This window comes from Geotrypetes seraphini, chromosome 13, assembly GCF_902459505.1.
Source record: "Geotrypetes seraphini chromosome 13, aGeoSer1.1, whole genome shotgun sequence".
Lineage (NCBI taxonomy): Eukaryota > Metazoa > Chordata > Amphibia > Gymnophiona > Dermophiidae > Geotrypetes > Geotrypetes seraphini.
The window spans coordinates 18,969,901-18,985,569 of NC_047096.1; the positions used below are offsets into that span (position 1 = coordinate 18,969,901).

General features: G+C 42.9%; 1 protein-coding gene across 2 annotated transcripts in view; it reads left to right on the plus strand.

Moving 5' to 3' along the window:
* Positions 1-15,669, plus strand: part of GRM4 (glutamate metabotropic receptor 4) — a 227,936-nt gene that overhangs the window by 159,098 nt on the left and 53,169 nt on the right. For both annotated transcript variants that reach the window (XM_033918406.1, XM_033918407.1), the window contains exons 8-9: positions 3,405-3,605; positions 8,879-9,015. In XM_033918406.1, the coding sequence (XP_033774297.1) occupies positions 3,405-3,605; positions 8,879-9,015 (338 nt within the window). The remainder of the gene's footprint in view (positions 1-3,404; positions 3,606-8,878; positions 9,016-15,669) is intronic.

Consider the following 15,669-nt stretch of genomic DNA (forward strand, 5'->3'; position numbering starts at 1 on the left):
TACATGCTTTGCACACACTTTCTGTTCGGAGTCGGCTCGTTGCACTTTCCAGGTTCTGTGCACTGCTGCTAGGACCTATCATTTGAGCCCTGGAGCTGTGTGGGGTGAGCTGCTTTTGAAGAACAGTGGCTAAGGTATACACCCCGGAGCAAAGGATGCCCAGCTAATTCTTGAAAATTAATTAGCAGGCTTGTGTAAGAGAGCCAGGTGCTGTGGTTCTGAACAGCAGGGTTGATGTCAACTGCGATCTTAATCTTTGCAGAATTTCCAGAAGGTTTATTTTTATTTTTTTTTTGTTTGCCGAAAGCTTCAGACAGATCATGCTGTGCCCAGCCACTAATTATCCCCCTGCACTGCTGCACAGACTTCTGTTTCCAGACCAGACCTTTGTCTTCCATAAAGATTTTGGTTTAGCCTGATATCAGAACATCAGTAGGCATGGTGCCTGGCCAGTTATATTTGTATGTTGTGTGTGGGCTTGCAAGTTAATATATTCTGGACATACATGGAAGGGAGGTGGGGAGTTTCATAACAGAGGGCCTATGTGACATATCCAAAGGGAAAACATCTATTTTATTAAAGTTACCGAGGCTGTATTGTGACCAAAAATCAGCCCATTCTCTACCTCCTCCCCCACCTAACTTTGATATTGCAGCCTGTGCTACTCTCACTGCAACTTGCAAGTCCCTATTAGAGAATGACACGGTGACAAAATTCATCACCGTTCCCGTCCCCGCGGAAAACCGCTGGAAACCATCTTCATGTCATTCTTTAAAGAGAGAGGGAAGAATCCGAGTATGAATGGCCTCAACTACTCACCCGCAAGCTTTGCTTTGAAGAATGCTGGTGTAGAAGGACTGAGGTTGAAACAGACACTACAGAATGACAGTCTCTGGTATCCAGAGCAGATATTGTGATTTCATAATGCCTCATTCCACCAGTGCCTAAGAGCCAATCACATCAGTGATATCACAACGGCTTCATTATCCTTGGCTCACATAAGAATCAGAGTATGAATGGCCACAACTGACCCGCAAGCTTTGCTTTAAAGAATGCTGGTGTAGAAGGACCGAGGTTGAAATAGACACTAGAAAATGACATGGGATTATTTCCTGCGGTTATCCACGGGGACGGGAACGGTGATGAATTTTGTCACCGTGTCATTCTCTAGTCCCTATCTCAATTCAGGTAGCAGTTTGTCCCCTCCGAGTCTGCCCTATTAAAAGCAGAGGAGCTCATGAAATGGCAGCTACTCCTACATACATTGCTATCCTAGAAATTCTTGTTCCTTGGGTGGGTGGGGAAGTCCACCTCTGAAAGCAGTACCTATAAATAGAGCTTCTGATAAAGGTTTTAACTCATAAATATCAACCACTCCCCCCCCCCATGCAACAAATGTAAAACAGGTGTTATTGGATAAACATAAACACTTGGCTTCTCAGATTTTTGCGCCTTTTATGTGACAGATTCTAAGTGACACAAAGGTAAATATCCGATTCCGCTGGACAAGGGAGCCGGCAAGAGTATCTGTGCCGACTTTTTTTGTACCCTGAAAGGACACCTAATTAGCTGGAAAGTAAACGCATACCCTCTTCCTTTACAAAGCCGCGCCAGTGTTTTTAGCTCCGGCCACGGCGGTAACAGCTAAAAACGCTAGCTCGGCTTTGTAAAGGAAGGGGATAATTTTACAGCTGTGTCTAGAAGACTTGTATATGCAGTATACCTGAGCATTGCAACTCTGCTCCAGCTCCAAATTCTGCCTCGGTGAATGCTTATACATACAAGAACCTGTACCTATGTATTCACATAATTTTATATAAGCCATTTTCTGCATATAAAAAAATGCTTTATGGACCTGATTCTGTATGTAGCACCAAAAAAAATCAGCTCTGACCGGAACGGCACTTAGTGCAATTCTATAAAAGGCAAGTACCATATATAGAATTGCACTTAAGCGGCCTACGCTTCATTAAAATTTAGGCCAAGGATAAACAGGACTAAAAACCTGCTCCTAAGTTGTGCACGGATAAGGTGTATTCTGTTCCAATGAGCTCAACTTTTAGGAATGCTACGATCTACCCTTGCTTCTACGATCTACCCTTGCTCCTCACTGGCCACACTTTCTTTCAGATTTACGCACACACTGCTTTATAGAATGTGCCTACCAAGTTGTGTGTGTAACTTCTAATTAGTGCCAATAATCATCAATTATTTATTTCATTTATTTATTTGGTTAGTTTTATATCCCGTCCTCCCCAACGAGCTCCGAATGGGTAGCAAGGTTGACATACATACAAATTATGAATATTACATGTGTACAGTAACGTTAGATATACAGAGTCAAGTTTAGCATATAATTTGGTCATTTTAAGTTAACATACGGTTGTACTACCAGGTTTAACACAACCTCCCTTGTGTAATAGTGTACCGTCTTTAGAGGCAAACTGAAGCCACAGCTGGAATCCGCAACCAAAAACGTGGCCCTGGCCCCAGCCCTGGCACTATCACACAATCCCTCTCCCGAGAGATAGCCTCCCACCCCAAGACTAAACCCAGCCTGACCACCAAGTCCACCTGCCCTCCCCAAGCCCACCCCTCAAAGGCCCTGGTGGTCTAGTGGCTTCTTTGGGGCAGGAGGATCCTGTGTTATTCCTTTCCCGGCGGCTCAATATTCAAAATGGCGGGCCAAGACTCCCACAGGGGGTCACAGCTGCCATTTTTGAATTGGGAATACATAAGTAGGAACAAGTCATAAAGCATATAGGGACAAAGATTTCAATATGTATACTTTGGAAGAAAGACAGGAGAGGGGAGATATGATAATGTTTAAATACCCACATCGCATGAATGCACAGGAGGGGAATCTCTCAATTGAAAGGAAGCTCTGGAACAAGAAAGCATAAGATGAATGAAAGAGTATAGACTCGGAAGTAACCTGAGGAAATACTCTTTTATGGAAAGGGCAATGAATTCATAGAACAGCCTCCCAGTGGAAGTGGTGGGGATGAAACTTGGGATGAGATGGAGATGAGGTATTGATTGCCAATTATCAGTGCCGACTGAACTTGTCATACAATTAAGCTTTGTGCACAAATCAGCTTTGTGCCCCATTTGTGTATACAGAATTTGGGGTATGTGCACATATATCCACCCAGGCATCTTGTAACACATGATGCCAGATATTTGCATGCATTCAATGAAATGTATACTAATACATCTCAAGCATATTCATTGTGGATATCCTGAAATCCCAACTGGCCAGGTGGCCCCTAAGGACTGGGTTGAAAACCACTGCTCTAGGGAGCAGTAGATGATGGTTGGCTGCAGTTCCAGAGTCTCCCAGCAGGAGGTGCTGGGGCAAGCAGTGCTGTGACCTCTAAAGATGTGCTTTTTCTATTCTTCAGACCGGGAACGGATCGGCCAGGACTCTTCTTATGAGCAGGAAGGGAAGGTGCAGTTCGTGATGGATGCTGTATATGCCATGGCACGGGCTCTGCACAACATGCACAAGAATTTATGCGAAGGAAAGGTTGGCCTCTGTCCCCGGATGGACCCCGTGGATGGCGTGGAACTGCTCAAGTATATCCGCGCTGTGAACTTTACAGGTCTGGTGCTGCCTGGCTGACTCTCCATTTGTCTGTCCATCTCTACAGTGCCTACAGGTGTCCTTGTCTGTGTGTCTGTCCCTCAATATTTGAAACTATCTTGTACCAGTTGGCATCTTTCTTTTTATTTGTGCGTGTAGAGTCTCTCTGTGTTATCCATTAAGAATCACAATAATATATTTCAACTTTCCCTATCTCCTTTCCCTTTTGTATTTCTTTTTTTTCCCCATCCCTCCTTCTCTGGTCCCATCCCCTCCACTGTTTCTTGAGCATACTTCCAGGCATAGTTCCTCATGAACTTGCATGGTAACAGATGTCAAAGTTAATCCGCTAACCCGTACATCAAGAGTAATGAGATGTGACAGGATACTGAGTACCTCAGTCAGTCTGCTCCAATTCACCGAGAATGGGGAGAGTGGTATCATTCATGGAGAAAGAGCCAGTGAGAGGGGAGGGCAGTGCCACTCGTGAAGACAAGGCTTCTGAGCTGGGAGACCCCCGGCGTCTTTGGAGATAAGCCAGCAAGCAGGCAGAGCAGGATTTCTCGCTGACACGGTGACGATGAATGGGGAGAGCCGGGACGAGGGGAGATTGATGCCACTTTCCAAAACAAAGCTAAGGAGCGGGAAGAACAGTATTGCTCATACTGCCTAGGGCAGGGGTGTCCAATATCGGTCCTCGAGGGCCGCAATCCAGTCGGGTTTTCAGGATTTCTCCAATGAATATGCATGAGATCTATTAGCATACAATGAAAGCAGTGCATGCAAATAGATCTCATGCATATTCATTGGGGAAATCCTGAAAACCCGACTGGATTGCGGCCCTCGAGGACCGACATTGGACACCCCTGGCCTAGGGGGTTATCATATGACTCCAGAAAAAGGAGGACGGATTGAGACATCCGGGTTTTACTTCCACTGAAAGCAATGGAAGTAAGGGAGAAAGATAGATACATCTGGGTATTGAAAGCAATGGAAGTAAAACCCAGATGTTTCAATCTGTCCTCCTTTTTTTGGAGCCATATGGTAACCCTAATACTGCCTGTTTTAGCAAGCAGAGAAATAGTGCTCTGCTTATATGCATTTTTAACCTATTTACATATGGACTCAATAAATGCATAAGATATTAAGTTTTCTATCCCGCTCTCCCCCAAAGAGTTCAGAACGGGTTACAGCAGGTTAAACATACATAATGTGCAGTTAACAGGTTACAGTTTGCCCTAGTTACAGTAGAAGTTTTGCATTACAAGTTTGTATCCTAACTTGAGACATACTAGGGATCTAATACCAATATACAGAATACAGAATACCTATAATCCTTTCCCTGAGATCCAGCATTCTGAGGGAGGTGGCCCTATGTCTCTACCTAGGAGTCTATTAGGGACCTCTTTGGGAACTCGAGCTTCAATCTGAGGGCCGGATTCTCTAATAATGCCAGTAAAATCTGATGGATCACTGTAGCGGCTGTAAATCTAACAATTAAAAAAAGATGAGACATTCTCGAAGAACTGCGCATGCAAATGAGGTTCACGGGAGGTTCGCCAAATTTGCATGAGATCAGTCGCTGGTGGTAACGATCAGCATTGGCGCAGAATAGAACAGAAAGAAGCATGGGTGGAGAACTACCAGCAACGCTATGTCGTTCTGTCAATCATAGGCCTGCCAGTGCTATTGGATGGAAGGGAAGGGAGGGGAGGTGCAATCGTTGGCTCATATAAGACACGCCTCTAATACATGTGCTCAAGACACGTGTCTTGAGACTTTTTTCCCATCACTATATTGCTATAATTTATGTGAATAGTGTGCATTTTTAAAAACTTTTTTATCATGAGCCACAGCCAGAAACATGCACCTGAGATGCGCTTTACACAGTACCGGACCAGCCGCCTGGAGTGTTCGTTTAAATATTAACGAGCCTATTTTACTACCATTTTAATGGTAATGACCTCATTGTACTACATTTGCATGGCGAAGTTGGAGGCTGCTAGGAAGCTCAGAAAAACCCACGGTGAGTCGTTCTGTTAATCGGGCGGTAAAATATTCAAAACCAAGAGACATTGCAGCATAAGTTAAAGACAGCAGAGGAAACCAGAAGGTTTATCCAGCCCGCCCAATCTAATCCTTTTCTGTAGATTTACCAGTTTGGGTAGATGAGCCAGTACCAGCTTATTCTCTCGTGTCTTTACCAGAGATCTCAACCCTGTTTGTGCCACCACTCTCCATGTCTGTCCCAAGCATCTTAAATTCTGGTACAATGTTGGCCTCTGCATTTCTACTGTTAGACTGTTTAAGGCTTGTGGTTTTCCTCTTTAGTTCTTACAAAGACACATTCTTAATCCAAAACCTAGGCCCCCCTTCCATGTTAGAGAATGACACGGGGACAAATTTTTCCCCGTCCCTGCGGGAACTCATCTTCCCGTCCCCGCGAGTTCTTTTCCTGTCCAGGTCCCATTCCTGCAAACTCTGTCCTCATCTGCATGAGCCTCAAACACTTTAAAATCATAAGTAGCAACATTCTAGAGCTCCGATTGTGATGTCATAATGCCTCATTCCACCAATGCCTAAGCTCCGTCCTCATCTGTACAAGCCTCAAACCCTTTAAAATCATAAGTAGCAACATTCTAGAGCTCAGATTGTGATGTCATAATGCCTCATTCCACCAATGCCCAAGCTCTGTTCTCATCTGCACAAGCCTCAGACACTTTAAAATCATAAGTGTTCGAGGCTTGTGCGGTTAAGGCAGAGCTTGCAGAAATGGGGCAGGGACAATGACAAAAGCCCCCGGAGACGGGATGGGGCAATTGAGCTTCAGCAGGGACAGGGACAAATTTGTCACGGGGACAGGATGGGGCAATTGAGCTTCTGCGGGGACGGACAAATTTGTCCCTGTGTCCTTCTCTATTCCATGTCTTTAACACTTAGCTCTCCAACAATCCACATGGCCATCAAAACTAGCAAAAGTTGTTGTCTAAACACATTTAACCTCCCTATGTTCCCAGACATTTGTTTTTAAAACCATGGTTGTTCAATGCAGGTTACCCCCATTCTTTCTTTAAATCCTGAGTAGGTGTACCATTGCTATTACAGCTCTAACCAGGACTGATAAAGTTGTGTCTCCACTTTGCCCATTGGCCTTTCTCTTGGCACTCTCAGGTTTCCTATAAAAGAGTAAACGTTGCCTCACTCCTTCATTTTCATCAGCTGCTCTGTACTGGAACAGGAGAAAGTGCTATGGGGCAGGATTGTGGTCAACTGAGAGCTTTCTGTGAGGGTCTCAGGCCCTGATGTTCTAAATTTGCTGTGTCTTCAATGTTTGTCACTAAACCGGTTCTAACAAGCATTTTTGCTTCTGATGTACAAAATGGCTCTGCGTGGTTTTTTCTGTGCTCCATAGCAACCTCCGAGAATAGTATGGAAATGTAGCACAACGAGCCCATTAATATTAAAATAAGCACTCCGGGCAATGCCCAAACATTGCACAAAATGAAGTGCTGACCTTTAACAAAATTACTAGCAGGTCTGGAGGTGCCAGTAGCGCTGAACCGTGTTGAAGAGAATATGATGATGATAATTTGAGGTTGCAGGGAGGAAGGCTCAGGAGCAATGTTAGGAAATTCTTTTTCATGGAGAGGGTAGTAGATGCTAGGAATGCCTTCCCGAGAGAAGTGGTGGAGAGGAAAACGGTGATGGAATTTAAAAAAGCGTGGGATAAACATAGAGGATTTCTAATTAGAAAACAAAGAATGTAAATGAAAGAGCTAAGGCCGATACTGGACAGACTTGCACGATCTGTGTCCCATATGTGATGATTCGGTGTAGAATTGGGCTGGGGAGGGCATCGATGGGAACTCCACTAACTTGGAACATGAGGATGTTACTGGCTAGACTTTATGGGAGATATCCTGCAAACAGGATGGTTGGATAGGTGAGGTTGGACGGCAACTTCAGCATTTGGAATCTGGGACAATTCCAGGTAGACTTTACAGTCTATGACCCAGAAATATCAAAGAAGTGACAAGTTGCCATCTAATCATGTATCTTTCAAAGATATAACTAATGAGCAAACTGGATGGACCGTTCAGGTCTTTATCTGCCGTCATTTACTATGTTACTATGTTACCTGGCAGGAACCCAAAGAGTAGCAACATTCTAGAGCTCATATTGTGATGTCATAATGCCTCATTCCACCAGTGCTTAAGAGCCAACATCAGCAGTGATGTCACAATTGCTTGATTAGATGGCAACTTCAGCATTTGGAACCTAGGACAATACCAGGTGGACTTTATAGTCTATGACCCAGAAATATCAAAGAAGAAACAAGTTAATTTAATCATGTATTTTCAATGGGTATAACTCATGGGCAGACTGGATGGACCATTCAGGTCTTTATCTGCCGTCATTTACTGTACTATATATACTGGCAGGTCTGGGGCCATTGATTGCATGAGAGGTGGAAATTAAAAAAAAAAAAAAAAAAAAAAGTGCAGGATATGTGCATCATACTTTTATAGGGTTGGGGGAACACTAAAAAAAAGCATATATCTTGCTTTATGTATGTGTTAAAAGCGTGTCTCAAGCATGTGTGTTAAAGACATCTCAGGCGCATGTGTGTTAAAGGCACGTCTCAAGCGCATTCGTTAAAACTGTATACTGGCAGAACTGGGGCTGCTGATTGCATGAAGTTAAAAAAAATTTCCAAAACCTTTGCATGGTTTGTTGGTAGTTCTCCACTCCCCTCCCCCCATGCACCAATGATGCACTACAATAAGGCACGCCTATGATTTGCATGCCTATGGCATAGCTTCTCCTGGCGCATGTGCACATTTATGTCTCTGTGAACTATTCTGCGTATGTGTCAGTCGCTTTCTCCAATGGTATTTCTGCAGACCTTATTTGCATGCAAAGTTTTTGGATCATTGCTCGTTGCTTAGAAATCACTACAACTGCTCATAGGATTTTAACAGCGACTTTAGAGCCTCGGAGCCTCGGTGCTGGAATAACAAAAGGGTTGCAAAGTGAGACTGAAGTATGTTGGTGGATCTGTGTGTGGTGCTCTCAGTGTTTTAGTAACAGAAGGTGCTGCAGGGCAGGGTGGAGGTGATTTGGCAGAGTGTGTAGTTGTGCCATAAAAATGGTATCAAACTCTAGTATCAAGAATGCTTAATTTTTACTCCACTTTATGAAGGAAGCAATGTAAGAGCCATTTCTTTGCATGGACTTTTGACTTCGTGTTGGGCTGTCAGCGGGAATCCACTATGAATAATTTGTCTGCAGGGATTGCTGGAACACCAGTGACATTCAATGAGAATGGGGACTCGCCAGGGCGATATGAAATATACCAGTACCAGATCAAAAACTCCACAGCCGAGTACAAGATCATTGGGCATTGGACTGACCATCTGCACTTAAAGGTAAGAGGTATGGGGGTACCCTCGTCTGGTGAACCAGAACAACAGAGAGACATTTCTCAAGTTACAGAGCTAGGAGTAAGATAGAGCCTGGTCTCTGTGTAATAGGGGGTCATTATTCTACCCTTGTGTTAGCGTGAAGGAGAAGGTGAGATTGGCATTGGTGCTGAACTTCTTGAGGTTTTTGCATTGTTAAACTCCGTATCTTTTTGAAAATTATTGTAAGTGCAAAGTTGCCCAGATACTTCTTTTTCCCGCTTTTACTGTGAGTAAAATCTGTGGAAATTAAGACCAGGAGGATACAGTGGTCAAATGTTGTGCTCTAATCTCACTCATATTATTTATAGCTTAAGGTGATGTTTTAAGTCACCCTGATTACCTTATACCCATACTATTCTCACAATCTCAGCCCTCAGAGATGCCACCAGGGGATCAAAAGATCATATCCTCTGGCTTTATGCACCTAATCGTCAACTGTTATATCTTTTTAGGTATTTTCATAATTTTTGTTATTTTTTTCTTCTTTATATATGTTTTACTCTTGTGATAATTTTAAAACAATAAATATTACTGAAGAGTATTAGTACTTAGCTTTATACGGGGTGGTTGCTGGTAAGGGATAAACAAGCCAACATGTTTCACCCGTGGAGGGGGTTTCCTCAGGGCTACTATCCCTTTTTTTTGTTCGTTTTTCACGACGTGACCACCCGATCTAAGTTCTCAAGATCTTGAGAAAAACGAACAAAAAAAAGGGATAGTAGCCCTGAGGAAACCCCCTCCACGGGTGAAACATGTTGGCTTGTTTATCCCTTACCAGCAACCACCCCGTATAAAGCTAAGTACTAATACTCTTCAGTAATATTTATTGTTTTAAAATTATCACAAGAGTAAAACATATATAAAGAAGAAAAAAATAACAAAATTATGAAAATACCTAAAAAGATATAACAGTTGACGATTAGGTGCATAAAGCCAGAGGATATGATCTTTTGATCCCCTGGTGGCATCTCTGAGGGCTGAGATTGTGAGAATAGTATGGGTATAAGGTAATCAGGGTGACTTAAAACATCACCTTAAGCTATAATTTTTGTGACTTCACCTTATACAAAATTTATTTGTTCAAGCCTATTATCCAATCCAACTAATCTCACTCATAACATATTCCCAGGAACACCTCTCCTCAATCTAGCTAAAGCTTTAGCTAGATTGATTGAAAAGAAGTGTACCTAAGCAAAGGAATTTGAAAATTGTTCTCTTCACGATCACTTTAGTCAATTATAAACCAGATAATCTAACCAAAGCAGCAAACATTCATCTGTCTCCACCTGATATTAGGAATATCTGACTCTGAGAGCTGCTGCCTTTGGATTTTAACTAACGGAAGCTCCCCTGTCTGAAATGCACACCTCTCTCTTCTCAGCAAGGAAATGAATTTCCTTTCAAAGACTGGCAGAGGTTTGTTGAGAGAGGTACCGATAAATTCCTGTTTGCTTTCTGGAAACCTTTGTCTTCAGAATATGTAGCACTACATTGAACAGCAGTGGTCCGAGCACCGACCCCTGCGGAACTCCGCTCGTGACCCTCCTCCAGCCCGAGTAGTGGCCCTTCACTCCAACCCTCTGCCTTCTGCCTGCCAACCAGTGTTTGACCCATCTGTGTACGTCCCCTTCCACCCCGTGGTTCCACAGCTTCCTAAGTAGCCGCTCGTGGGGTACCTTGTCAAAGGCCTTTTGGAAGTCGAGGTAAATGATGTCTACAGGTTCCCCTTTGTCCAACTGGCTGTTTACCCCCTCAAAGAAGTGCAGTAAGTTTGTTTGGCACGATCTTCCCTTGCAGAAGCCATGTTGGCTCGCTTTCATCAGCCCATTTTTTTCGATGTGCTCACAGATGCTGTCCTTTATCAGTGCCTCTACCATCTTGCCCGGAACCGATGTCAAACTTACCGGCCTGTAGTTTCCCGGGTCTCCTCTCGACCCCTTTTTAAAGATAGGTGTAACATTTGCTATCTTCCAGTCCTCCGGAATCTCGCCAGTTTTCAAGGATAGGATGCAAACTCGTTGGAGTATTCCCGCTATCTCATTTCTTAGTTCTTTTAGTACCCTAGGGTGGATTCCGTCCGGGTCTGGTGATTTGTCGCTTTTCAATCTATCTATCTGTTGGAGGACATCCTCATGGCTCACCTCTATTGTTGACAGTTTTTTTTCTTGGTCTGAGGGCAAATCTGAACAACAACAACAAAAAAAAATGGTGGAAGAAGAATGCCTGTTCAAAGATCATTTATATGAAGGTAGAGCCGAAATAACTTGCCATTGGATCATTCATGCACTTCAATTAGGGCTCCTTTTACAAAGCCACACCAATGATTCCTACACAGCATATGCAATGAAGCCCATAGGAACTGAATGGAATACGCTGCATTTGCTGCGCAGGAATCTCTAGCTTGGCTTTGTAAAAGGACTCCTTAGCTTTTAGTGTGGGTTCAGACTAGGGTTACCAGACGTCCGGATTTAACCAGACATGTCCTGTTTTTAGAGGACTATCTGGGTGTCCGGAAGGAGTTTTAAAAAGCAGCAGTTCATCCAGATTTTCAAGTTCGGGGCTGCGTCTGGAGTGCCTCTGAGTATGCGCAGGTGTGATGCAATGATGTCTCTGATGGAGAATGGAGAAACTCATTATGGTCGGATCACTACATGCACACATTTCATCTAAACTGGACACAAGGCAAATTTAGAAAATAGAAACAAAAAGCTAACTTTGAAGCATGCCAAAAAGTTGACACGTCACTATTTTGGGCCAAAGCAGACTCTAAAAGTAAAGACTATGCCTCGAAAGACTTTCTGTTCTAACCCAATGGTACAAACTAGGTAATGAGATTATGGACAATATGGCACCTACATATAGGAAGTAGAGAATGACACGGGGACACATTTTCCCTCGCCCCCCACAGGAACTCAATTTCCCCCTCCCCGCGAGTTTTGTCACTTCCCCTGCCCCATTCCTTTAAGCTCTGCCTTAAGATGAGGATGGAGCTTGCAGAAATGGGGCAGGGATAAGCCGTAAGCCGGAGGTCATTATGCCATTGTATAGATCCATGGTGAGGCCCCACCTGGAGGCCGCATTATCGCAAGGATGTGCTGAGGATGGAGTCGGTCCAGAGAATGGCCACCCGGATGGTCTCGGGACTCAAGGATCTCCCGTACGAGGAACGGTTAGAAAAATTACAGCTATACTCGCTCGAGGAGCGCAGAGAGAGGGGAGACATGATCGAGATGTTCAAATATCTCACGGGCCGCATCGAGGCAGAGGAAGATGTCTTCTTTTTCAAGGGTCCCTCGGCATCAAGAGGGCATCCGTGGAAAATCAGGGGCGGGAAACTGCGAGGTGACACCAGGAAGTTCTTTTTTACTGAAAGGATAGTTGATCGCTGGAATAGTCTTCCACTTCAGGTGATTGAGGCCAGCTGCGTGCCTGATTTTAAGGCCAAATGGGATCGACACGTGGGATCTATTCACAAAGTAAAGGCAGGGGAGGGTCATTAGGGTGGGCAGACTGGATGGGCCATGGCCCTTATCTGCCGTCTATTTCTATGTTTCTATGAATAGGAAAAGAACTCTCCAGGACGGGATGGTACGGGAAAATGATTTCCCGCGGAGATGGGGAAAAATTTGTCCCTGTGTCATTCCCTAATAGGAAGAACAACATTAAAAGAGAAGCAGACAAACGGTTTGATAATGAACTACTGCAACTAAAGAGACGGTGAAGGAAATTAGAAAGAGACTGGAGAAACAGAAACACTGACCATACCAAGAAGGAATGGAGAGATACGGTTAAACTGCGTATATAAGTTAGAACTGAAGTCAAAGAGGAAAACTTACTACACAAAACTAATGGGCACTGGGATACAAGACACAAAACATCTATTTAAGCTGCTGAGAGAACTTACGGATACCAATCCCTACTTAACTACTAGAGATGAACACTCTCCCCCAGCCATTCAATAAGCAAATTATTTCAAAAGTAAGATATTTCTCATTAGATCACAGACCACAGGAGCCACAGACCTCTAAAACGAAATACACATATCATCTTCACCTAATGGCTCCACTCCAGCAGATAGAACAGTGATTCCCAAACCTGTCCTGGAGGACCCCCAGGCCAGTCGGGTTTTCAAGATAGCCCTAATGAATATGCATGACAGAGATTTGCATATAATGGAGATGCCAGGAATGCAGATCTGCTCCATGCATATTCATTAGGGCTATCTTGAAAACCCGACTGGCCTGGGGTCCTCCAGGACAGGTTTGGGAACCACTGAGATAGAACATGGAACGACTTTCCACAAACAACCTGGCCAGAGAAGAACAAGGTCTTCATGCAACCTGTCTGTTGCTCATTATATCTATTAAAAACTTCCTCACTGCAATATCAGTCACAACTCCTAGACAATCTATGTTCTCAGTCAGGCAGTTCCCTACAGACTTTAGCAAAATAATCATCGCCCTTATACTAAAAAAACCAAAGAGCTTCCATTGACTTACTCTCCAGCTTTAGGCAAATTGCCTCCATACCCCTATACGTAAAAATCATGGAAGGGTTGGTAGCATCACATCTATCAAAATACTTGGATGATCACTCCTTACTACACCTTTCCCAATCTGGATTTAGAACAAACCACAGTACAGGCAGACTTCTGGGAACATTATTGCGCACCTCAAGACAACAGCTAAGGGAAGGTGGGAAGATATTAATCATCCAATTTGATATATCCTCAGCCTTTAACTTGGTAGATCACTCCGGATTATTATGGATTCTAGAAACAGGAGATATAACCGGCTTCAGGGATTCCTTCAATCCAAGAAATATCGGGTTAAAACTATGGAAGGGGTATCAGAAGCCTGGTCCAGTGGCTTAGTAAGTGGGGGGCAGAATGATACACAGTCTAAGACCCAAATGCAAATTTTTTGAAGAACCACAATTTTATCTCCTAGTACAGTGGTCTCAAACTCGCGGCCCGCCAGGTACTATTTTGAGGCCCTCGGTATGTTTATCATAATCACAAAAGTAAAATAAAACAGTTTCTTGATCATATGTCTCTTTAGCTATAAATGACAATATTATTATTAAGACTTAGCCAAAAGGAAAGATTTATAAACTATAAAGAGTTTTACCTCATGCAAAATTGTCATTTCTTTAATAAGACATTAACTATTTTTTTATGCGGCCCTCCAAGTACCAACAAATCCAAAATGTGGCCCTGCAAAGGGTTTGAGTTTGAGACCACTGTCCTAGTATAATCCCTAATCTTGGGAATGCTAGATTATTGCAACATCTTGTACCTACCATGTCCGGCATCAGTGATAAAACGGTTGCAAACTATACAAAATACATCACTAAGATGAATCTTTTCCACGAACAAATATGACCACATATTACTAGCCTACCTAAAAACGCACTGACTCCCAGTGAAAGGCTGAATCTTAATCAAATTCTATTGTCTGTTGTTTAAAGTACTACAGGCTATGCCCCAATTTATCTGAACAATGGACTTGCACGGAAAGAAGCAAAAAGACCTCTGAGAAACATAAATTCCTTTTCTTACCCCTCAACCAAAAAAATCAAAAAGGCTTAGAAAGCTACTGTCATTCCAAGCAGCAAAACTAGATAAAGATGTCATCAGAATCTTAGGTGCCTTATCGGATTATGGAATATTCCGGAAAGAAATCAAAACAATGTTATTTAGGAAATATGTCTTGCAATGCTAATATGTCTGTCTAATAATAAGCTTTAAAACGCAATTCCCTAGAAATGTCCAGATGACTGTTATTTAATCTGCCTAGAACTGAAAGGTTAAGGCGAAATAGAAGTCAATAAATGTAATGTAATTTAACCATTTACAGGATCTCTTACTACAGATTAGCAGATGTTATCTGTAGCAGAACCCATAGGAACAGAATGGGTCTTGTGGCAGATACCATGCATTCATCTTCAGTAAAACATGTCTTTAATTAAGTCTGGGGTTGATAATTTTATGTTAATATTAGCTGATCACCCGGCGTTGCCCGGATATAAATTCCCTTGAGGAACATTCACTTCAAGATTAACATCATACAAATTTTCAGTTTTCACTTTCTGTTTAGGCTTTCACCACACCACAGCTGCACTTCCTTATATACTGTTGACTGTGACATCATTCTGACTGTGTGACATCATTCCCCAAGCTTCACACCATTGGTCAAAGCAATATCTGTCTTTTTCGATGATTCTTTACATGTCACCCCCAAAGTATTTTTTCCCAGATACTAATTGATATGTATACCAAGTTTGGTTGAAATCTGTCCATGCATTTTGGAGTTATGCTGGAACATACATACACATATACATACATCCGATTTTATAGATAGATAGATACATTTCTGGTCCACCATTCCTTTTCATTTGACATCTAGTATTTTCCATTGGACTTTGGTGCAAAATTGGTAGGTGGGAAGTAACCCAAAGACTTTTAATATGGAAGGATTTGGATTTTTAATTATTTGCCTATTCTAAATATGAGATCAAGGTGAGTAATAAACAGGTATACAAATTAATTACCTGTTCAAGTGGACACTCATCGAAGAAGTAGATATTCAATCTGATTTCCGTGGGCAGGAGAGGCTC